The sequence below is a fragment of the Lissotriton vulgaris genome, chromosome 5, assembly GCF_964263255.1.
Source record: "Lissotriton vulgaris chromosome 5, aLisVul1.2, whole genome shotgun sequence".
In the NCBI taxonomy this organism is placed as follows: Eukaryota; Metazoa; Chordata; class Amphibia; order Caudata; family Salamandridae; genus Lissotriton; species Lissotriton vulgaris.
Genome location: NC_141693.1, coordinates 1,469,503,688 through 1,469,528,040, shown reverse-complemented (window position 1 = coordinate 1,469,528,040; position 24,353 = coordinate 1,469,503,688). Strand labels below are relative to the sequence as shown.

Here is a 24,353-nt window from a genome sequence, read left to right as displayed (position 1 = left end):
CAAAGCAGCCAGACCAACAATTTGGCAGACAGCTAAATTGTTGTCCACTACAAATTCCACCGTATTTATAATGGAGTACCCTGTCCACCGAAATCTAAATTGGGCCCCCTAAACAAGCATTCTGTCGTAGTGCAAATAGCAGGCTCCATTTAGGCAAAATAATACCCTTTTTTGGTAGTTTTGGGATCTAGTTTTACCTTAAAAATGACATTATCTAACCAACATATAAAAAAAGTCGGAATACGGAAATGAAAACGGATAAAACAAACTCACCTGAATAGAGGAGTGAGGGAGAGGCTGCCACTGAGAGATCATTTAATTGGAAAAGAAAGCATTTGTAGGCAGTAATGCTGAAGACCAACACATAAAAAAACTTAAAAGTGCATTTGCTTCGCTGGGGTTACATAATTAGAAAACACAGCGTGACATAGCCTGACATCAGGTTAAGAAAAAAAAGATTTATGTACTAAAGCGCTGTTGTGACTGAGGGTGTGAAAGCGGGCTTTGCGCTGTTGAACATTGGCAATCTCTACACAAATTAAGATGGAATTTATTTTTAGACAGAACAGATTTCACTACTGGCATCAGTCTTAAAAAATATGAAAAATCTGCACGAAGCACCGAGTTATTCTGGCTTCATAAATGCTGGTCGAATTTGACCCAGAGCCCCTGCATATTTTAAGCGAGAATGTTTTCCTGACAGATTCACAAAACTGACTCACTATTGCATACACAACAAAACATTCAGAATTGCACAATGATCATAGTGGAGTTTACTGAAAATTAGGGCTGGTTACTTGAAAAGATGGTGACAAATCTGTTCCAAATGGACTTCAACTCTGTGCCTGGTAGACAAGACAACAATATGCTGTGTACAGCACCATAGCAAGTTGATTCAATAAGATGTTCTCATGACTTGTTTTGTCGACAAGAAGCCTCAAACAACAAATAACTATTTCGTGACTGGTTGGTGCTTATACTTAAAAATTCCTTCCAGGTGATTAGAGCCCATGCCCTTATCGAGTATAGAATATATGCCAGTGTGCAGCGTAGAGCTCCTTAATACCAAGATACCAGTGCTTTCAAGGAATCCGAAATGATTCACTTTCTCATTTTACGTGCAATGAAAAAGGTAGGTTTTGCCACAAGACAGTACTATGGAAATAAAAAAAAAAAACACTAACAGATCCTGGTCGTAGAGTGTCCGGTAGTCATCTACCATGAACGGATGTACCTTGTTCATTCCAAAGAATGCCTAATTGAGAGGGTGCCCCAAACCCTTCTTCCTCAGTACTCCATAAGCTTCTGTCCACTGCAACCCTTACAATTAATGAGGAGAAGACATGATGATGAACATATTACAAATCCATCTGCCGGATTGGCAAGGATTTAGACCACAGAAAGTAATCTTGATTAGTAAATCCTAGCAATGTCGTATTTTTACAACTTCCCTTTTTCCGATTCTAATGTCCTTGATCGACGTGCAGGTTGTTCTTTTTTTAAATAGCAAGGTAGAACATTCTTGTCCTCAGGAAAGTTTCATTAATCAGCAGCAGCCATATCCAGGTGTAGCAACATCCCGCAGGTTAATGTAATCTCCGTTCCCTGGCAACGCGGCTACCCCCTCGCCATTGTCCATCATTTTTGCCACAAGGACTCTGGAGAAAAAGAAGAAGCGGGTTAGCGTTATACCCAGAGAGCGCAGTACAGGCAAATTTGAGCTTCCCTGATAATGTAAGACAGCGGAGAAGAACACCTACAGTAGAGCACCATCCCACTGATAGAGTCGGTTCTACAATTATGGTCAACAAATAAGATAATAAACTATTGACCAGTTAATTGAAATGACTCAACAAACATACTTTGCAATACACAAAGTACACTGATTAATAGACATGTTACGAGTTTTATGTACCTAACGGACTCAAACAAGGCCGCAGCAGTACCAGAAATATGAAGCGATTGCATTGTGAGGACTGTAATAGTAAAGAGTTGCAGGCTATCATAAAATATGCTTAAACTTCACACATATAGCCACTTGTCCAACCTGGTACTCACCCATGGTGTATTGTCCTACACACCTGTTAATGTGCCTCATTCGGCTCCTTGTAGGAGTATGAAACAAAAACATACTTTCAAGGAGAAAAATTTGAAATTAACAAAGGTGGATTGCTTATTATTAGCAATGCACCATGAAATCAATAAGAAACAAACAAAATTAATAAATTTACCATACCAAATAGAGCAAACAAAGCTTTGTTAAAAATAATTTATTTATATTAAACAATATATAGTAACAAATTCACATGCATTTGTACACCAATCAACAAAAAATATTCAAAATATAAAATACCACACTCCAAGTAGGCACCTGAACACCTAGCCTGCAAGTTGGCTGTGGCCTTTGGTTCCTGTTTGTGCCAGACTGATCTAGTGACACCACCGCTGCCCAAGTTTTCCCGCTCACTTTTCCCCACCAGCAGAAGCTCTACCCACTCCAGGACCTACTTAATGCAGGCCACAGTGTGACCGCATGAGTTGGCAGCTTAACCCATAGCCTGCCACTGGCAGGTGACTTTCTGCTTGTTTCAGAGCGATCCAAGACACCACCGCTGCCCAGAGTTTTCCGCCGGAGTTTCCCCACTAACCAATCTTCCTGCCAACCGAAGCCAACCCACCCCAGGACCTACTTAATGCAGGCAGCAGCGCGCCTGAATCAGTAAACACCTGGTCACAAATCCTGCCACTTTCCTGTGGCCTTCAGTTCCTGCTTGTTCCAGACTGATCCAATGACACCACCGCTGCCCATATTTTCCTAGGTGGGATTCCCCACTCTCAGTTCTTACTGCCATTAAAAAGACTGCCCACCCCGGACCTACTTCATGCATGCTGCAGCGTGAATGCTGATCTGGTGCATCACTGTAGCACCAAAAGCAAGCCCGTCCGTGCCTGGACCATGGCCTCAGCATGACACCCTGGCCCTCCCGCCACATGAAGACACCATTGCAGAGCTCTACACCCTCGACCCAGGATTCTGCAACAAACAGTGCCACCGTGCCCACCCATGCTCCACAGTAGGACTTTTCACCTGCACCCATTGCCACAGCACACATACCAGCCTACCGACCAGCCCCAGCCCCGAACAAACTACAGACACAACCTGAACACACCACAGACACAACCTGAACAAAAACACCTACTGGCATGCACCCTTCTTAATACATGCTCCCTATGCAAGCATTCCACCAAATCTTCCTCACCGAGACCTGGCTCAACTCCACATCCACCTCGAACATTGCCACAGCGATCCCCGGCGGATATAAAATTACTCCCAGAACCGCAACAACAAGCCTGGAGAAGGAAAAGGCATCCTCCAGAAAAAGACCATACAGTGCACCAGCACAGACATCATCACCACCACCACCCATGGAACATCTCAACAACAAAGCTCCACACTGACTACAAGACAATCATCAGAGACATCCTTACATACCGACCCTAAGGCCCATAATCCAGCTTCTGCAACCCCATGGCAGACTTCATTGCGCCTCTAGTCTTTGACTCTTAGGACTAAATCTTCCACAGCGACCTAAATTTCCACATTGACAACCCAAACAATAACACTGCACACCTCCTTGACAGTATGAGCAGCCTCAGATTGACCCAGATTGTCCACAACCCAACACACACACCGCAGGACATATGCTGGACCCCATTTTCAACTCCAGCAACAGCGTCAAATACAGACATGTCAGAGAACTTACATGAACTGATCACTACATCATCCAGTTCAGCATCTCCAGCTCAGCACTGCCAGCCCCAAGGCGACCAGCGCCCCCAACGGTGGTGGAACAAAATCTCAAAAACCAGCTGGACAGATGTCCTCAACACCTCCAACCCTGCTACCGCCACCAACCTCAAACAGGGAAGTGAAGAACTTCAATGCCCAGATCACCAATTGCGGCAAGTGTAATATCCAGAGAAAAGCCTCCAAAAAGGCCAGCTGGTACACCCAAAAATGAAATGAGACAGCAAACAGCTGGAGAGGAGATGGCACGTCAGCAAGGACAGCTCCAACCGGGCAGCCTTTAAGAGCTAACTCAACGTTTACCACTGCCTGCTGAAGGCAACAAAGAAGACAGCCCTCACCGCACGCATCGAAACCAGCGCCAACAACAAGAAACTTTTCAACATTGTTAAGGAATTCTTGAATCTGGCTGCCAATGAAAACAACATCACACCCTCACAGGAGTTGAGACAACCTCACCGACCCCAGCAAACTCAAAAACTATAGACTAATCTCCCTACGCCCATTCCCAGCAAAGGTACTGGAAAAGATCATCAACAAGCAACTCATGACACATCTGGAGCATAACCAGCTACTCGACGTCTCCCAGTCTGGCTTCCACAGTAACATCACCAAACCTGTCCTAATCTCAGTGACCATCATCATCTGAACCCTTTTCGACAAAGGAGAAACAGCAGCTTTGATCCTCCTCAACCTCTCTGCAGCCTTCGACACAGTATCCTACCACACGCTGATCGAAAGTCACTACCACATCGGCATCCAAGCGAAAGCACTCAAATGAATAACCTCCTTCCTCACCAGAAGAACCCAGAGGATCCACCTCTCACTTTTGAACACAAGGAGATCACCTGCAGTGTACTCCAGGGTTCATCCCTCAGGCCCACTCTCTACAACACATGACCCAAGTTGGCCAACATCACCAGATCCCACAATCTCAACATAATTTCCTAAAACGACGACACAAAACTCATCCTCTCACTCACCGGGAACCACCAGAACTAACTTCCACAGATGCATGAAAAGCATTGCTGACTGGATGAACAACAACTGCCTGCAGCCGAACACAGACAAGACAAGAGTACTGATCTTCGGCAACAACAGTAACGACTCCTGGTGGCTATCGGACCTAGGAATTGCACCCACTCCATCTGAGCATACCAGAAAACCCGGAATCATGGACAACAAGCTCATTTTGAAATCACAGATAAACGTCGTCTCCTCCGTCTGCTTCCTCATTCTGTGCATGCTACATACACACAAACGATGCACTGTGACACATGCACTCATCACCAGCCGACTGGATTACGGCAACACCCTCTACATAGGAATACAGGGACTTAAGACCATACAGAATGCTGCAGACAGACTTACCCTCAGCCTTCTCTGATGAATCCACATCACACCGCATCTCAGGCAACTACACTGGCTTCCCGTACAGAAGAGATGCCAATTCAAGTTGCTGACCCAAGCACACAAGGCTCTACACAATCAAAGACCCATCTACTTTAACCACTGCCTGAACTTCCAACAACGATGAAGGAGACTACGCTCCGCCTTCCTTTCACTTGCCCATATTACCCGCATCTACCAAAGCAGAAGTGGAGGATGCTCCTTCTCCCACATTGCAAAAAAGACCCGGAACAGCATCCCCAAGCAACTCTGAACCATCACCTCGCTTCCGGATTTCGAAAGACCCTCAAGAACTGGCTGTTCGAATAAGCCTCCAGGACCTGCAAGCACCTAGATACCCTAGTCGGTGATTAGCTGCACTTTATAAATCCGGATTGTTTATTTGAAAATAAAGCTAGAAATGGAATTGAGGTAGATTTTCAGAATGAGTCCATTCTCATCAATGGAACCAATTAAATATGGGGAATCTGCACAATTCAAATTGAGAAGGTTATTTATCCTAAAAATAATACCACTAAAGAAAAAATCCAAAATATGTGCGTCAATGGTGGGAGTGTTTCCTAGATATGTTGAGGGCCATCCCTCTGCTCTATCTTTGACACCAGACTGAACCGATGTCTCCAAAGAGCTTTGGTACTGCATTTTCTAGTGCACCCACAGAAGTTTCCACTTATAATGGACAGTCTTATTTTTGAAGGCTGAACAGTTAGAACATTCCTGGCCCCCTCACCCCCCTGGTAGGCAAAGGCTACAGACTCTATGCTGGTCTGACCACAGGAACTTGGGGATGCATTTAGGGCAAAACTGGAAGTGCATTATCCCCCCCCAATGATGAGTCATTCTCATATGACCCAGACCTCGAAATCTTCTGGTCAGGATCAGTTCTGAAGTGTTTGACGGTTGTCTGGTGTCTTGCAGGAGGTGAATTAAGTCCTTAGAGCTAAACAATGGACTTTCTTAGCACAATGGCTCCAGAGCTCTAAAAAGGGCACATGTGATCCCGGTGGCACATCATTTTTTTTTTTTAAACAGTCTAAGGTTGAGTCTGCATGGCTGAATTGTGGGTGTCAGGAAGGGATCACAAGTTAACTCAAAATTGAAACTGTACTCACAATGTCTGCACCTAACACAAGATGGTAGGAATGTGCAAAGCATGTCAGCTACAGCAGCAAGGTGGATGCTGTTAGCAAATTCTTGATGATTAAACAATCAAAAAGAATAAATCACTTAGGACGTTTTCCAGAGTCTCTTGGAAAATATTTGATGAGGACCCTCAGCCACACAGACAGCAGCAATATATCCTGGTTCTGCGCTTATTTGATTAAGTGGGAAGAATCATTATAGGGTCCTGGCACCAGAGTGTCCCGTTCTCCAGGTGTTCATCATGCTCCACCAGGAGGGAGTCTGTCTTGTGTGCGACAGTCGTGAGTGGGAACAGTGTTCTAATAATAAAAAATTATTAAAAATATCTCCTCTCTCTGTAGTTTGCGCTTATTTTCACAGGAGAGGGATAAGGTTAAAAAAGTGGGCGGTGCCTAATTTGATAATTATAGGTCCAAAGCACCTGATGAGTGGACGGTCGAAAGGTTTCAGCCTGTGTCGACCAAAAGGGTTGGATGGCTTTCTTCAGGACCAAAGGATCCAGCTGTCTCAAATTTTGAGGGACTGTGTATGTGATATGCAAGGTGAGTGGATCACTCACCCTATTAAAAGGTTGTATTTAATGCCTATTATGGTCATGTGGTAATAGGCCTCAATTTGGTCTATTGCTAAAATCTATAACCCGCATTTCAGTTCCATGAGGCCGGCACTACGGCTTGTAATCCAACACAGCAGGATTGGGTAACGCAGGCTAAAACATGTTTACCTTCTGTTCCTTTTATCTCTATGGGGGGTGGGTTCATTTTTTCTTTCTGTGTTTCATCTCGCTGCATTGTTTTTCTTTTGGCGGAGAGACGAAGAGGCGCAAATTAGACTGATCGACTGAGCTCCCGAATTGGGTGGCTTGTACCTGGCGCCACTGTGAGCCGGTGCCTTCATATGGACTCCCCCTTGGGGCAACATTATTCGCTGGCGAACTTTGAGAGCCATCCTGGCTAGGGTGGCCACGTTGAACAATCCTCAGCAATGCTCAGCCTCCTCTGCCATGTAAAGTGAGCTCCTGCAAGGGCCCTTGTCGCATTTACTGTGTTTCTATCTTTCCTCTCACTTTCTTCTTTTTCCTTATTGTACTTTCAATAAAAATATCTTTAACAAAAAAAAAAAACATGTTTACCGACCACTCACTAGGTACTTTGTACCTATAATTAAATCAACTAAGCACTCAGGTGCCAAGACTGCTATATAGCCCACATGAACATTAACTTACAAGGAAAGGTTACAGGATTTCTTTACTTCGTAAATTACCCATCAAAAGTAATGCATGCATGGTAAAACAATTCAACTGATGCCTTTTTCACAAATATTTAGATCCCATTTATTGATACAGTCAGGATACAATTCCCTGCCTTGTTAAACAGCTTTTAAAGAGAAGTGAAGCGCACAGACAGCAGAATGGCAACAGAACTTTGTTATTCAAACGAAGTGGATCATTCAACGCAACCCTGTAATCTTTCGTCATGAGGTGACGTTCAGAGAGGAGGAAATGGAATAGAAGAATTTGCCAACAGCCACTGCTTGGAAGGGTTTGTGGTTGGAGAAGGGTCTGAACTCTGCATCCCCATTGGGGTCTACTGTTACAGTGCCTATGGCTACAGGAACGGTTATTCAGCATTTCACTTAGACCATAATATTGCGTTGCTTGGAGCCACTCATGAACGAATGTGCTGGCTCATCAGTTTAACTTTGTCATTTGGCCAACTTTTGAGGTTTAGAGAAAATCACATGATCTCCCTGTGCTTCAGAAGCTCAATTTGGAAAAACATAATATCAACAAACTGAGTGAACAACATTATTGAGCACTCCATAAAAGTGTGATCACCACAACAATCTGTATTGAACAAGCATTGTGTTAGACTGCCCAGGCAGGTCTTTACAGAACCTTACAAAACATTTAATTAAATTAACATCTGTAAAACAATTCAGCTTTCTTACAAACTGCACCCTAGCCCCAGACTCACCTCATTGATTCATTGATATTCTTATTCTCTTTTACTGAAGTTTCTGTCCAGCCAATGAACAAGTTTTCTCTGCTGAAAAGGTCAACCTCATCCTTTGTCATAGCCCAAGGGGACAGGTCACACTATAAAAAGAACAAATCACATTGATGGGGGCAGACAGGTGATAAGAAATGCATGTGCTTTACAGATCTTCAGTTCCTTGCAACACCAACCAAAAGCCACATCTTTCAGACTGGAATTCTTTTTATTTTTCTTACTGTCAATAGTTTGTGTAGGAAGGGGGAGGCTCTAGTTGGCGCAGTGCAACACTAGCGACAAGCAGGGACTCTCTCTTCCTCGTCAGGGCTGAGGGTTACCTTCCAGACAACCTCTGCTTACCCTCTAGGTAGTGTGGCTTAAGCAGTCGTAGGCTAATCTTTGGGGCACATAGGGTTAAACACTTGCAATAGTACACCTTTACAACCAACCCACCACACAACGAGACCAGACTGTATTCTGTAAAAATATATATCTTTATATAGATTTTAAGCAGGCTTGTGAATACAGTCAACGTACTTTATGATAACGGTTGCAGGTTTACTCAGTTCAGGTTACCACAGTTCTTATGCAGTTCTTTTGAGGCCCGTAGGCCGGTGTTAACCAAAGTTCTTGTGGAGCCGGCGGCTTCCAGGGGATCTGTCCCACGTCGCGTTGCCTTCCCGGGGTCGCTGATCGTTGCGGCTCTTCAGCCGAGCAGGTCACGCGTCATCCGGGGCAGCGGTGTTCTGTGGCGGCAGGGTCCTCTCCTTGTCGTCCGCTCCGACCTTAGAGGCGGCGGCTGTGCGGCGGTGGCAAGTGGCAGTACGGTCCCCAAGTGCAGGACGTACCCAGCCAAGTGCCGGTGCAGCTGTAGACTCACAGCTGGGCTGTCGGGCAGGCTACCGACCTTGCGGATTCTCACAGGGCAACTGTCCGTCTTTGCAGGTGAGTGGCTGCTCGTTATGCAGTCACCTCGAGAGCTCGGACCGGACGGGTCCTCCTTCGCTTTGCTCTCGGGCTCCCGGTGCAGTTGCGGTCACGGTGTTCGGGCCAGCGGCGGCTGGTCCTTACTTTGCTCTCGCTGTTGCGTTGGGCCCCGGTCACGGTGGTCAGGTGGATGTCGTTGCCTTGGAGGAGATTCCTCCGTCGGTGCTGCGGCGATGGCCAGCACCCGCAGTCGCTTCCTTCCAAGGGGGGTAGCGTCCACTGGTCCTGGGACGCTGGTCAGGGGGCAAGTTCAGTTGCAAGCCCTTGGAGATCTCTTTAGCAGAGTTTGGCACAAAGTAAAGCAAAAGTCTTCTCGTAGTCTTTTCTTCTTCCTCTCCTTCAGCAGCAAGGCACCAGACACAGGCAAGAGTCAGCACCCTTCCTTGTCTCTCACGGTCCTTCTCGTAGGGCAGAGTCCTTCTGTGGCCCAAACAGGATCTAATTTTCAAGGAGCAGGGCTCCTTCTTTTATAGGCCAATTCTTTTGTTCTCGCAGGCCAGGGGGGCCTTTGCATAGCCACTCTCAATCCTTGAGTACCCCGGTGGGTGTACTCCGGCTTCTGCTTTCAGTGTGAGGGGCAGGCGCATCAGACGCCCCACAGGAGGTGGAGCCAGCATTGTGCGGACAGGGGTGGCCAGAGTACCCTGTTGATGGGGGCTTCGCCCTTCCTGGGCCAGGTGCGGCAGAGTCATCCGCCGCTCCCCAGGAGGGTGGAGCCAGCATTGTGGTGGCCGAGCCCAGCTACAGTTCGAGTCAAGAGGCACTCCTACCTCCCACTAAGGGGTAATCTGCGCATTCACCACCTGTCATCCCTCCAGCCCTGTCACTCACACATCCCAGACAGTCAGATACACATACCAGCAGAGGCGGGCTGAAATGGTTAAGCAAGCAAATGCTAACTTTCTAAAAGTAGCATTTGCAAACCAGGAAACTAAAATAAACTTGACTACAAGAAATATTTTATCATCCTGAGTTCAGGCATACTAAACATGACTCGCTACCATGCTCCTTGAGCCTGCGGGGATTATAGGGTGTAATAATTCTCGCAGCTCAGTCTGGCCTAATGGAGCAGGTAGCCTTCAATAGTGAAATACGGTCTTGGTTGTAAGTCACTACTAGGACATGCCACGCACATCAGGGCTTGTCCTACCTTACACCTACAACGCACCCTGCCCGCAGGCCTACCATAGGGGTGACTAATATGTAGTCAAGGGAAGGGTCGGTGCTGGCAAGTGGGTGCACTTGCCCAGCTAGCGTGACGGTACGAGACCGCACGCGGGTTCTGCGGTCGCAGTTCCCAGACACATCTTTACGGCTGCTTCGGTGGGTGGCGCAACCAGCGCTGCAGGCCCACCAGCAGTATTGGCATCTACAAGCCCCGGCACTCTCTAGTGCGCTTTACTAGGGACTAACAGTAAATCCAATGAACCAATCATGGATACCAATCGCATGTACAATTTACAGTAGGGAGCACTTGCACTGCGGCACGGGTCAGCCGTGGCGCAGTGCCCTGAGTATCGGAAAACCAGCAAAACATCGGAGGCACATCAGCAAAAAGTGGAAGGGAGACTCACGCCAAGGTGCCAGGTCTAACATGTGTCCCCTCCAGCTGAAATGTGGGGGGAACTACCCTTCCCCAGGGAGTTCCACATCACTAAGGCGGAAAAATCTGGACAGACCGTCAGCGTTGGCGTGATCGGTGCCAGGGCGGTGTTCCACCGTAAAGTCCATACTCTGTAGAGAAATGGACCACCTCAACAGTTTCGGGTTCTCACCCCTCATTTGCATCAACCATCTGAGGGGCCTGTGGTCCGTCTGAACTCGGAAGTGAGACCCAAACAAGTAGGGTCTTAGCTTCTTCAGCGCCCAGACCACAGCAAATGCTTCACGCTCTATTGCACTCCACCTACTTTCCCGTGGAAGTAACCTCCTACTTATGAAGGCTACGGGTTGGTCAAAGCCCTCCTCAGTCATCTGTGAAAGAACAGCCCCTACACCATGCTCTGAAGCGTCTGTTTGCACTATGAATTCCTTGGAGAAATCAGGAGCCAGGAGCACGGGCGCCGTGCACATGGCAGTCTTCAGGGTGTCAAAAGCCTTCTGACAGGTGTCAGTTCAAATCACATTTCTGGGCTGCTTCTTCGAAGTCAGCTCTGTCAAGGGGGTCACGATCGTGCCATAGCCCTTGACAAACCTCCTGTAATACCCAGTGAGCCCCAGGAAGGCTCTCACTGCAGTCTGGGTCTTGGGGGGTTCCCAAGCCAGGATGGTCTTGATTTTGGGCTGCAAGGGTGCTACCTTGCCACTCCCAACTTGGTGTCCCAAGTACACCACTGAACCCTGCCCAATCTGGCACTTGCTTGCCTTGATTGTGAGGCCTGCTCTGCGCAGGGCCATCAACACTTCCCAGAGGTGTCGCAGGTGTTCTGGCCAGGTGCCACTGAACACCGCGATGTCATCCAGGTAGGCGGCACTGAACTCGTCCAGTCCAGCCAACACCTGGTTGACCAATCTCTGAAAGGTGGCAGGGGCATTCTTCATTCCAAATGGCATAACCCGGAACTGGAAATGCCCATCTGGTGTAGAGAATGCCGACCTCTCCTTTGCCCCATCGGTCAAGGCGATCTGCCAGTACCCAGACGTTAAATCAAACGTACTAAGGAACCTAGCAGCCCCCAGCCGATCAATGAGCTCATCAGCTCTGGGGATGGGGTGCGCGTCAGTCTTCGTGACTGAATTGAGTCCTCTGTAGTCCACACAGAACCGGAGTTCGGGTGTGGCTCCCGGCGCAGCAGCCTTCGGAACCAAGACCACGGGGCTGGACCAAGGACTGCTGGAAGACTCAACCACCCCGAGGGCAAGCATCTTGGAGACCTCCTCCTTGATGCAGGCCCGGACCCTGTCAGTCACCCTGTAAGCCTTATGCTTCACAGGTAAGCTGTCTCCAGTGTCCACATCATGGACGCACCAATCTGTGACACTCGGAACCAGGGAAAACAGGTCTGGAAACTGCCCCAGCAACTGGCGGCAGTCCTCCTGTTGTTCGGCGGTCAGGGTGGGTGAGAGGTTAACTCCATCCACTGACCCATCTTTCTCACAGGCCACCAAGAGGTCAGGAAGAGGCTCCGACTCCTCCTCCATTCCGTCATCGGTTGCCAACAGCATACCCACTTCGGACCTTCGCAAGTGGGGCTTGAGGCGGTTGACATGTAGGACCCGCAAAGGGTTTCTGGGCGTCTTCATGTCTACCAAGTATGTCACGGGGCTCTTGCACTCCACAACCTCAAATGGGCCTGTCCACTTATCTTGAAGGGCACAGGGCTCCACTGGGGCCAGGACATACACCTCTTGTCCAGGTTGAAGCTCGACCAGAGTGGCATTCTGATCGTACCACCGCTTCATTTCTTCCTGGCTCGCTTCCAGATTTGCCTCGGCAAGTTGTCTGAAGCGTCTGGTTTGGTTTCTGAAGGCCAGCATGTAGCTATATACATTCTGGGGAGGTTTCCTGGGAGATTGCTCCCAGCCTTCCTTTACCAAACTCAGTGGTCCTCTCACGGGGTGGCCGTACAGTAGTTCAAAGGGGCTGAACCCTAGGGACTTCTGCGGCACCTCGCGATATGCAAAGAGTAGGCATGGCAAGAGGACGTCCCACTTACGCCTCATCGGACCTTCCAGGCCCATGATCATGCCTTTTAGGGTTCGGTTGAATCTCTCAACCAACCCGTTACCTTGGGGATGGTAAGGCGTGGTGAACTTATACGTTACGCCACACTCTTGCCAAAGGGACTTCATATACTTCGATATGAAATTGGTCCCCCTGTCGCTCACCACCTCTAGAGGGAATCCCACTCGTGAGAAAATTCCCATCAGTGCACGCCCCACCACGGGAGCCGTCACTGTCCTCAGAGGGATGGCTTCAGGGTACCGGGTGGCATGGTCCACCAAGACCAGGATGAACCTGTTGCCCATGGCTGTCTTGGGGTCCAGAGGCCCAACGATGTCAATACCCACTCGCTGGAATGGCGTACCGACCACAGGGAAGGGTTGGAGGGGAGCCTTGTTCTTCCCTCCGGTCTTCCCACTTGCCTGGCAAGTCGGACAGGTTCTGCAATGAGCGTCTGAACTCTTATGCATTTGGGGCCAGTAAAAGTGGGTGACAAGCCTGTCATAGGTCTTGTCCATCCCCAAATGTCCTGCTAAAGGCACATCGTGAGCCAGACCCAGTAGGAAGGCTCTGAACTTCTGGGGTACCACCAGCACACGGGCTGACCCAGGTTCAGCAGCCTTAGGCTCTGAATACAGGAGGTCGTTCTCCCAGTACACGTAATGTGTTTTGGCCTGAACACCATTGGCCTGGTCTGCAGCCTGCTGCCGCATACCCACGAGAGAAGGGCATTCTTTCTGCTCCTTGCAGAATTCCTCCCTGGAGGGTCCTCCTTCTTGCTGCCAATGGGTCAGCTCAGGCAGGTCCCCCAGTTCGGCGATCTGTTCCCCTGTAGGCTCCAGGGCATCCCCCTCAAGGTCTGCTTCCTCCTGGACCGTGGGAACTTCAGGAGCCGGTTTCCCGCGCCCCCTGCGCCTTCTCCCTAAGGCCGGTTCCTGGACCTCTCCTTCAGGCCCCAGGACCTCTTGATCACCCCTACTGGCTGCCATCGACCGGGTGGTCACGCACGCCCAGTCAGGCAGACCCACCATCCGCAGGTGAGTCGTCTTCTCCACCTTTTCCCAAGGGGAGTGCTCCAAGTCATTCCCTAGCAAACAGTCAACAGGCATGGTTTTTCTTACACAGACCTGCAGAGTACCAGAGACCCCCCCCCCACTCGAAGGGAACTTGAGCCATCGGACACTGACTCTCTGAATTATCAGCGTTGATAACCCTACAGTAGGCATGGGGTACAACCTGCTCTTGAGACACCAGGTGCTGCCTCACTGCAGTCACACTGGCTCCTGTGTCTCTAAGAGCCTCAGCTTCCTTACCATTGATGATCACCACCTGCCCATATTTCTTAGTGTTAGAGGGCAGGTAGTTCGTAGGGATCATCTCACTGTCTCCTAGCGAGACTAGGGTCATCTGAACGGGATCTCCACCCCCCGGGACCATCATTTCTTCTCCCAGGTGAACGCTAGTCACTTGTCGGGGCGGAGCACCAGTGGGTGCGGGTTTTCCAAACAGGCGACACTTGGGGTCACTGGATATGTGCCCAGGCTCGCCACATTTGAAACAATTGAAGGGCCCCTTTGGAACAGGTTTACCTGTCGGGCCCCATTCTGCTTCGGAGGTGGGGGAGGCTGAGAACCCTGCTGCGGGCTCCCTTGGGAACTACTTTGGGGGCCTTTTTGGAACCCTTTCTGTTTTCCCCCTTTGTCCCCCCCACTCTTCTGCTGGGGACCCTGCCCACTCTTGGCGGAGTCTCCCACGGGACCCTTGTGGACCCTGGTGCTGAGCCAGCGGTCCGCCTCCTCAGCAAGCTTCCTCGGGTTGGACAGCTTGCTATCGATCAGGTGTTGGCGTAACTCAGGAAAACAGTGATCAGACAAGTGCTCCCATGCAATTAAATCAAAGAGACCTTGAAAATCATTAACTTTGCTACCCTTCACCCAACCATCTAGTGCTCTGCAAAAGTAAGTCACATACTCCACATACGTATTCCCAGGCCGCTTAGTACATCCCCTAAACTTTTGTCTATACATTTCAGGGGTAAGCCCGTACCTGTTCATTAAAGCTTCTTTCATGTGGGCATAGGATCTCTGATTCTCAACGGGCAAATCTAGCAAGGTATCTCTCCCTTCGCTAAGGAACCTTCCCCACAACCCCGCTCCCCAATCCTTGTCAGGGACCCGGTGGGAGGACATGGCTACCTCGTATGCCCTAAACCACTGTCCTATGTCATCCCCCTTAAAGAACTCCTTAACTACGTCCTTCGGGATGTGCACTCTTGACTCTACCTGCACTGGCGATGTGCTGCCACCAGAGGGAGGACGATCCAAGTCTCTCTCTTTGAGACTTATCTCCCTCATTTTCACTTCATAATCCATTTGGTGCTTTCGCTCTTCCAGCGCCATTCTTTTCGTTTCAAGCTCCAGTTGGATTTTCAATTCTGCCAGCTTTCTTTCGTGATTCCTCGTTTCCTTCCTGTCCGCCAGCTCCTCTGGCGACAGGCCTTTACCAAAGCTGTGCTCGCTGTCTCGTCGTTCGAGATCAACCAGATCCCCAAGTGCATTCTGCTCCTCCGTTGCATCTTGTTCCGCGAGGGCGTCTTGATCCTCCGGGGCCTTTCTGGACTCTATCCAGGCTTTCAGGGCCTTGTAGAGTTCTGGCTTATTCTTGCAACCAGCGTGCGGAACCTTGAGTTTCCTGCAAAAAAACTTCAGCTCGGTCTTTGAGTATTTATCCAGCTTCGCGGCGTCCCACTCGACCTCCAACACCTCCGAGGTCGTGGACTCCGCTCCATCCAGGCTCTTCGTGCCCGGCATGGTTCTCACACTCGGAATCTTCTTTCGGCAAAATTCAAAAGGCAAAGTCTGTGGCTAAGTAACTGGACCGTAATCCTTGTGTAGTGGTCAGAAGCTCAGGTATAGATATCGCAAGTGTAAATTCGAAATCCTCACCGCTGCGTCCAATGTAGGAAGGGGGAGGCTCTAGTTGGCGCAGTGCAACACTAGCGACAAGCAGGGACTCTCTCTTCCTCGTCAGGGCTGAGGGTTACCTTCCAGACAACCTCTGCTTACCCTCTAGGTAGTGTGGCTTAAGCAGTCGTAGGCTAATCTTTGGGGCACATAGGGTTAAACACTTGCAATAGTACACCTTTACAACCAACCCACCACACAACGAGACCAGACTGTATTCTGTAAAAATATATATCTTTATATAGATTTTAAGCAGGCTTGTGAATACAGTCAACGTACTTTATGATAACGGTTGCAGGTTTACTCAGTTCAGGTTACCACAGTTCTTATGCAGTTCTTTTGAGGCCCGTAGGCCGGTGTTAACCAAAGTTCTTGTGGAGCCGGCGGCTTCCAGGGGATCTGTCCCACGTCGCGTTGCCTTCCCGGGGTCGCTGATCGTTGCGGCTCTTCAGCCGAGCAGGTCACGCGTCATCCGGGGCAGCGGTGTTCTGTGGCGGCAGGGTCCTCTCCTGGTCGTCCGCTCCGACCTTAGAGGCGGCGGCTGTGCGGCGGTGGCAAGTGGCAGTACGGTCCCCAAGTGCAGGACGTACCCAGCCAAGTGCCGGTGCAGCTGTAGACTCACAGCTGGGCTGTCGGGCAGGCTACCGACCTTGCGGATTCTCACAGGGCAACTGTCCGTCTTTGCAAGTGAGTGGCTGCTCGTTATGCAGTCACCTCGAGAGCTCGGACCGGACGGGTCCTCCTTCGCTTTGCTCTCGGGCTCCCTGTGCAGTTGCGGTCACGGTGTTCGGGCCAGCGGCGGCTGGTCCTTACTTTGCTCTCGCTGTTGCGTTGGGCCCCGGTCACGGTGGTCAGGTGGATGTCGTTGCCTTGGAGGAGATTCCTCCGTCGGTGCTGCGGCGATGGCCAGCACCCGCAGTCGCTTCCTTCCAAGGGGAGTAGCGTCCACTGGTCCTGGGACGCTGGTCAGGGGGCAAGTTCAGTTGCAAGCCCTTGGAGATCTCTTTAGCAGAGTTTGGCACAAAGTAAAGCAAAAGTCTTCTCGTAGTCTTTTCTTCTTCCTCTCCTTCAGCAGCAAGGCACCAGACACAGGCAAGAGTCAGCACCCTTCCTTGTCTCTCACGGTCCTTCTCGTAGGGCAGAGTCCTTCTGTGGCCCAAACAGGATCTAATTTTCAAGGAGCAGGGCTCCTTCTTTTATAGGCCAATTCTTTTGTTCTCGCAGGCCAGGGGGGCCTTTGCATAGCCACTCTCAATCCTTGAGTACCCCGGTGGGTGTACTCCGGCTTCTGCTTTCAGTGTGAGGGGCAGGCGCATCAGACGCCCCACAGGAGGTGGAGCCAGCATTGTGCGGACAGGGGTGGCCAGAGTACCCTGTTGATGGGGGCTTCGCCCTTCCTGGGCCAGGTGCCGGCAGAGTCATCCGCCGCTCCCCAGGAGGGTGGAGCCAGCATTGTGGTGGCCGAGCCCAGCTACAGTTCGAGTCAAGAGGCACTCCTACCTCCCACTAAGGGGTAATCTGCGCATTCACCACCTGTCATCCCTCCAGCCCTGTCACTCACACATCCCAGACAGTCAGATACACATACCAGCAGAGGCGGGCTGAAATGGTTAAGCAAGCAAATGCTAACTTTCTAAAAGTAGCATTTGCAAACCAGGAAACTAAAATAAACTTGACTACAAGAAATATTTTATCATCCTGAGTTCAGGCATACTAAACATGACTCGCTACCATGCTCCTTGAGCCTGCGGGGATTATAGGGTGTAATAATTCTCGCAGCTCAGTCTGGCCTAATGGAGCAGGTAGCCTTCAATAGTGAAATACGGTCTTGGTTGTAAGTCACTACTAGGACATGCCACGCACATCAGGGCTTGTCCTACCTTACACCTACAACGCACCCTGCCCGCAGGCCTACCATAGGGGTGACTAATATGTAGTCAAGGGAAGGGTCGGTGCTGGCAAGTGGGTGCACTTGCCCAGCTAGCGTGACGGTACGAGACCGCACGCGGGTTCTGCGGTCGCAGTTCCCAGACACATCTTTACGGCTGCTTCGGTGGGTGGCGCAACCAGCGCTGCAGGCCCACCAGCAGTATTGGCATCTACAAGCCCCGGCACTCTCTAGTGCGCTTTACTAGGGACTAACAGTAAATCCAATGAACCAATCATGGATACCAATCGCATGTACAATTTACAGTAGGGAGCACTTGCACTGCGGCACGGGTCAGCCGTGGCGCAGTGCCCTGAGTATCGGAAAACCAGCAAAACATCGGAGGCACATCAGCAAAAAGTGGAAGGGAGACTCACGCCAAGGTGCCAGGTCTAACAGTTCGCTTTATCGAGTCTGGTTGATGTGCATTACTTTGCAGGCAAATTAATCAAAGTTTGACCAAAAATATTCTATATCTAATCTGTGGGCTTTCATCATGCCCATCAATTTTCATTGGTTCTTTAGACTGTCTTTCAAAATTCCTTTCTTTTCATTGGTGAAATGTTGCTATTTGTCCCGCCTTTGGGAGTGTTTTTCATTTTCATGGCTACTGCCCTTGTTACATGGCTACTGCCCTCGTTACATGTCCGCCTTCTCTTTTGTTTACTTATGGTTTGTTCAGCGTACTCTCTTTGAGTTTGTCCTCCGCCGTTTAAGGCTGGTTTTATTTTTTTTCTGACAGTTTTTTTTTTTTAAAGGACTATTCTTACTGTATGTGCTCACCCAATCTTGTACGAACACACTCAAAGGGGTTTTAATCATTGCCATAGCACAAACTGGTATTTGTGATTTTAGTTCCATTCCGATCCCTTATATATAAAAAACATTTTAGTAGACACAAGAGTGCTGGCGCCACAACCCAAACCGGATTCCAAATTTCTAAGTCGGCAGCTCTGTACATTACAACACATCTTCTATTGAGGACTCAAGGAATTTGTTATTTAGCGGTGTTCCTCATGCAAGTCTCTCCCCCTGCATTGCTCTCGGTTATCTGCCTCTTCCACTTCCATGCCCTTAAAAAAGCTGGTGCTCGTTGAGCAGCGACCTTGCATTTTACAACCTAAGCTCAGCATTTCAGTCTGGCTAAGATGCTGCTACCAGAGATGAGATGGGCCGATGAGCAGACGCTGCATAAAGTTACATGGAATACTGGTCTGCAGCCCCCAGCATTATTTTTAGCTGCCTTCCCTGCATTTACAGTGCCCAGGTTCTGCATCTCTTCTTTCTCCTGTCCCCTTCGTGCTCCTTCAGGTCTGTTTCTCTTCTCCCTCTGCCTCTCCCGGTACTCATTTCCAAACGAGATGTTGTACAGGCAGGGGCTGAATGCACTGGGCACAGGCGAGATGAGGTTTGACTCAATGGGTAAGTCCTACTGGGTTTTATAAATGCTAATGGTTAGTTAATGACTGCCTCTGGCATCCACAAGGCTTGCTGTGTTTTGAAACTGGATTCTGAAGCCACATACTGATCAGAACACTTTAGTCAAGACCCAGATGATCTGAGGATAAAGCTGGCAAGATTGCGCTGTGGGTGAAATAGTGGTGTTTGTTCTATTTTTGATGTGCTCAGTGAGAGCTGAGCAATTGGTTGATCAGATTTATTTATGGTAGAATCTGAGGGATGACCTGTAGGTGCTTTTGTCTGTGTTGTCGTAGGTTTGCCAACATCTATGTTTAAATTGCTTGTAGTGGCGTTTGGCGAGACTTCTATATAACAACTTGCTTGTGACCTAGTCCTAGGGGCATTGGATGGGGCCAGGGTGTTGACGTACAAGGTGATCCAGGCGTTGAAGTTAGACAATCAGTATCTGTAGAGCGCTAAAATTCACACGTGAGGGTATCCAGGCCCTTGGGTGCGGTCTGTTGAAAAGCCAGTTCTTGAATCTCCTCCTGAAGTCCGCTAGTGAGGATGATGTTAGGAGGTGGAGTGGAAGGCCATTCTAGTACTTGACGGAGAGGTAGGAAAAGGAACATCCTTAGCTGGGACTTCAGCATATGTGCGGCATCTGTGCGAGGCCAAGGGAGGCAGAGCCCAGGTCTCTGGATGGCTGGTCGAAGTTCAGGCATTGGTTCATGTATGCGGATCTTTGGTCGTGGAGGGCTTTGTAGACATGCATCAATATCTTGAATTGGCATCTGTTATGGATGGGGAGCCAGTGCAGGTTCATGAGGGGAGGGGTGATGTGGGTTACTTTGGCAGGTTGATGAGGAGTCTGGCCGCGGAGATCTGTATTATCTGGAGTCTTCTCATGAGCTCAGTGGTGGTTCCTACCTAGTACATTGCCGTAGTACAGGCGGCTGTTGATTAGGGCTTGACTGACGTTTTTTCTCGTGCCGATGAGGAGCCATTTTGAAATTGTTCGGCGCAAGTGGAGGTGGCGAAAGCAGGCATAGGAGACGAAGGTGATCTGACTTTCTTTTTTAAACAGAGTTTTATAAAGCACCAACTTAAACCGAAGGTATCGGATAGACCGCTGTACATAGCACCAGTTGCGTTACATGAGGACATTAATTTTTGTTAGGCACGGAGAGATTAAGTGACTTGCCCAGAATCACAGGATGTTCAGCGTCATTGCCGAGACTCGAACCCGGTTCCCCAGATTCAAGGTCGACCGCCCTAGCCGTTAGGCTAACTCGTTTCCCCATTTCATGGTGAGTTTGCGGTCAAGGATGATGCCAAGAATTTGGGCTTGGGCTGGCGGTGTGAGAGTGGGTCAGAGTTTGGTGGGCCACCAGGTGTCATTCCAGGGGGATGTGTTGTTGCCAAAGATAAGCACTTCAGTCTTGTCAGTGTTGAGCTTTAGACTGTTGGCCTTCACCCAGTCAGCGACATTCTTCATGCATTTGTGAAAGATTTTCTCCGTGGTGGTGGGGTCTGCTCAAAGCGAGCGGATAAACTGGGTACCACTGGCGTACGATATAACATTGAGATTGTTGATTCTGATGATGTCTGCTAGCGGTGTCATGTAGTGGTATGTATCCCTTACAACGCAACTTTTACGTCGTAATGCTGTTACAACGCAGCTATTACAACGCAGGATCCATTACATCGGATGCCATTACAACGCATGGCATTACATAGCAGATGGTATTACAACGCATACCATTACATCGTAAGTATTGGTAAGTATATAATTTTTTTTATTTTATTTAATATTATATAATTGATTTAATTATTATTAATTATAAATAAAAATAAATAAAAATATTTATTTATGTTTTTAAATATTATAAATTAAATATATTAATTTAAGTAATTTTTTAAAGGAGTATATGTTTTGGGGTACTGAGGTATATGTTTTGGGGTGTTTGGGTATTTTTAGGTTTTAGGGCAGGGTTTGGGTTTTGGGGTACAGGGGTGTTTTTAGGTTTTAGGGCAGGGTTTGGGTTTTGGGGTACAGGGGTGTTTTTAGGTTTTAGGGCAGGGTTTGTGTTTTGGGATACAGGGGTGTTTTTAGGTTTTAGGGCAGGGTTTGGGTTTTGGGGTACAGGGGTGTTTTTAGGTTTTAGGGCAGGGTTTGGGTTTTGGGGTACAGGGGTGATTTTAGGTTTTAGGGCAGGGTTTGGGTTTTGGGGTACAGGGGTGTTTTTAGGGTTCAGGGCAGGGTTTGTGTTTTGGGGTACAGGGGTGTTTTTAGGGTTCAGGGGTAGGTTTGTGTTTTGGGTTAATTAAATTATATTTACCTTTTTTAAATTAATTAAAATATATTTAATAAATAAAATTAATGTTATTACATTAATTACATTTTTAAATTAAATTAATTAAATTAAATAAATTATTTATTTTAATTTAATTTAATTTCAATTATAAAAATATGTACATTAAGTTAATTTTATTATTTTAATTCAATTACATTATTTCCATTTTTTATTGAAATTACATTTATTAAATAGATATTATTTTATTAAATTAAATTAATGGCTATTTTAAAATGTATTTTAATTAAATTATTTATATTAAATTAATTAAATTAACTTAATAACATTTTTTTAAAAAAGGTATACTTACCTATATTTACGATGTAATGCCATGCGTTGTAATACCATCTGCTATGTAATGCCATGCGTTGTAATGGCATCCGATGTAATGGATCCTGCGTTGTAAAAATTCCGTTGTAACGGAATACGTTGTAAAAATCCGCGTTGTACTGACACCAATCCCATGTAGTTGTTGAAGAGCAAAGTTGCACACACCTGTGCTTCGCTCTCGACCTAAGCACCCTGAATAGGACAGATCAGTCCTGATACGTGCCCTTGATTTTCATTTCCTTACCAAGGAAGTTTCCTCCGATACCACCTTACCCCTACTCTAACCATGCTAGGCGCGCCATTTAACATGAGGCCACTATTTTACGCACAGCCCTGATGAGTCAGTACCCGCACACGGTGTGACGAAACACGTGTCAGCTACTTGCTCTTGTTTGTACTGATTCATTCTGAACTATTAAATAATTTTCACTCCACACTGATGGACAGTGAAATCCTTTCTTGAAGGCTTACTACATTCTGGTTCTCACCTGGAACTACATGAGAAATTCATGTGCACAGTCTCTTTGGTGTCTCTTTGCATTTCATTTGACAGGGGATACGTCTCTGTCTTTGCAGGGGTTGTTTTCTGCTAGTTTTGTTCCCCTGACCTGTTTTGCACCGGACAAAAAATTGTGTAACCACCTCCTACATACTGGGAACTCGCTGAGCGCCAATCTTCCTGACACTCTTCAAAACCATTCTCTCACTTTCATAGTTGTTGAAGAGGGTGGGGCTGATGGCTTAACCTTGAGGGACAACACAGATGGTGTTCTTGGGTTTGGAGGGAGGCAGTTTCTCGGAGCTCATTCCATGAGGAAAGATGCAATCCATCTGAGCACGTTTCCCTGGATTCCGATGTGATGCAGTCTCTTGATGAGTGTGTAGTGCAATACGGTGTCAAACGCTGCAGAGAGGTCGAGAAGGATCAGGGATGCCGATTCTCCTGATGACTATGGTGCGAATATGGTCAATGGCAGCGATCTTGGTGCTGTGGTTGCCGTGGAAACTAGATTGTGAGGCGTCTAGCAAATGGTCTCTCTCTCCAGGTGCTCGATGAGCTGCTGGTTGATGGCCTTCTCTAGAACTTTGGCAGGGAAAAGGAGCAGCGGGATAGGGCGGTAGTTCTACAAAATGCTCAGGTCAGCGGCGAGTTTTTCTTTTTTTTTTTAATAACTTCTGTTCATTAGATTAAAGCAGTTTATCACATTACCACATTCCTATACATATGGCCAACAGTGCCTGGGAGACCAGGCCTCGAAAAATCCACTCGCAATTGCAAGTGAAATTTTAGCAGATTGAGCTATTTTTAGCACTTACTCGACCCTGCAGGCTAATAAACTTAAACTGGAAGAAACTGGTGTTCTGTTCCTTAAGAAAATGAATGAGCAATTAAAACGCCTTTAAATCTTGTTTCATCTTGACACATTTGCCAATTGCTCAAGGACTGAGGTCAAATGTCATTTTGTCTTTTTACTAATTTTTGCTCATGAGTTCCAGGAAAATGATGTTTATATGTCTCTCTCTTTTTACAGTTAATGCATTTTATCAAGTGAGCTATTTGACAATAATTGTGAAACAAAATGCAGTACAATGTCCGTTTTTTCTTTCTAAAACGGATATTTGAACAGCTTGTAAATGAATAGTACAATTACATCAGAAATTATAAAAACGGTTTTCTGTAATTCAGAAGTGTGATGCAAATAAATATTTAAATTAGAGGAAAACATATCAGAACACTCTACTTGGTGATGTGCAAAGACAAATATCTGCAGAACTTTATTTCCAAACATTGTACACTATATAGTTTTAAAACCACGTCAGTGACAAATTCTGTGGCCAGTTCAATGTTAAAACTGCTGATTCCAAATAACAGTTGGATGCTTCATTATGCTTTAGTAATGCATTTATTAAAAGTGATGGTTTTTAAACTTGATGTGAGAGACATTCCTATCCAAGCCCTGATGACAATGCATTTAATAAACTAAGAGGCAAGTCTGCAGTCAAGCGGATGTAATATGTGGCTAGATTTGCATTCTACATGGAGCCAATGTTTAGCCTATTAAATCAAACAAAAGTGTTTTCTGTACTGCAGACATGTTGAACTAGCGTATTTGAAGGTGCTTTCATATGTGATAAAGATTAAAATGGCGTCTCAATGCATTACAATACTTGCCCAGGGTCAAGAGGATTATAATTAGGTCGAGTAAATTATTTAAGTCACTAAACCTGCAGGTCTAGTAAAAAAAATTGAATTTTTCGAGCCCTGGAGACCATTAACAAGTACCACAGTTTTGATCGAAACCCAAGAGGGTGATGCAGTTCTCACTGTGCCCTGGGCTTTGGTTACTCTGCGCCCTTGTGCGCAAGAG

The 24,353-nt window shown here is 47.6% G+C and overlaps 1 protein-coding gene across 2 annotated transcripts in view; it reads right to left on the bottom strand.

Annotated features, from left to right (window-relative positions):
- Positions 1-286: 286 nt before the first annotated feature.
- RAB29 (RAB29, member RAS oncogene family) overlaps positions 287-24,353 on the bottom strand; it is a 230,229-nt gene continuing 206,162 nt past the window's right edge. For both annotated transcript variants that reach the window (XM_086923429.1, XM_086923430.1), the window contains exons 4-5: positions 8,338-8,459; positions 287-1,658 (exon numbers count right to left, since the gene is read on the bottom strand). In XM_086923429.1, coding sequence (XP_086779555.1) covers positions 1,547-1,658; positions 8,338-8,459 — 234 coding nt within the window. In that variant the 3' untranslated portion in view covers positions 287-1,546. The remainder of the gene's footprint in view (positions 1,659-8,337; positions 8,460-24,353) is intronic.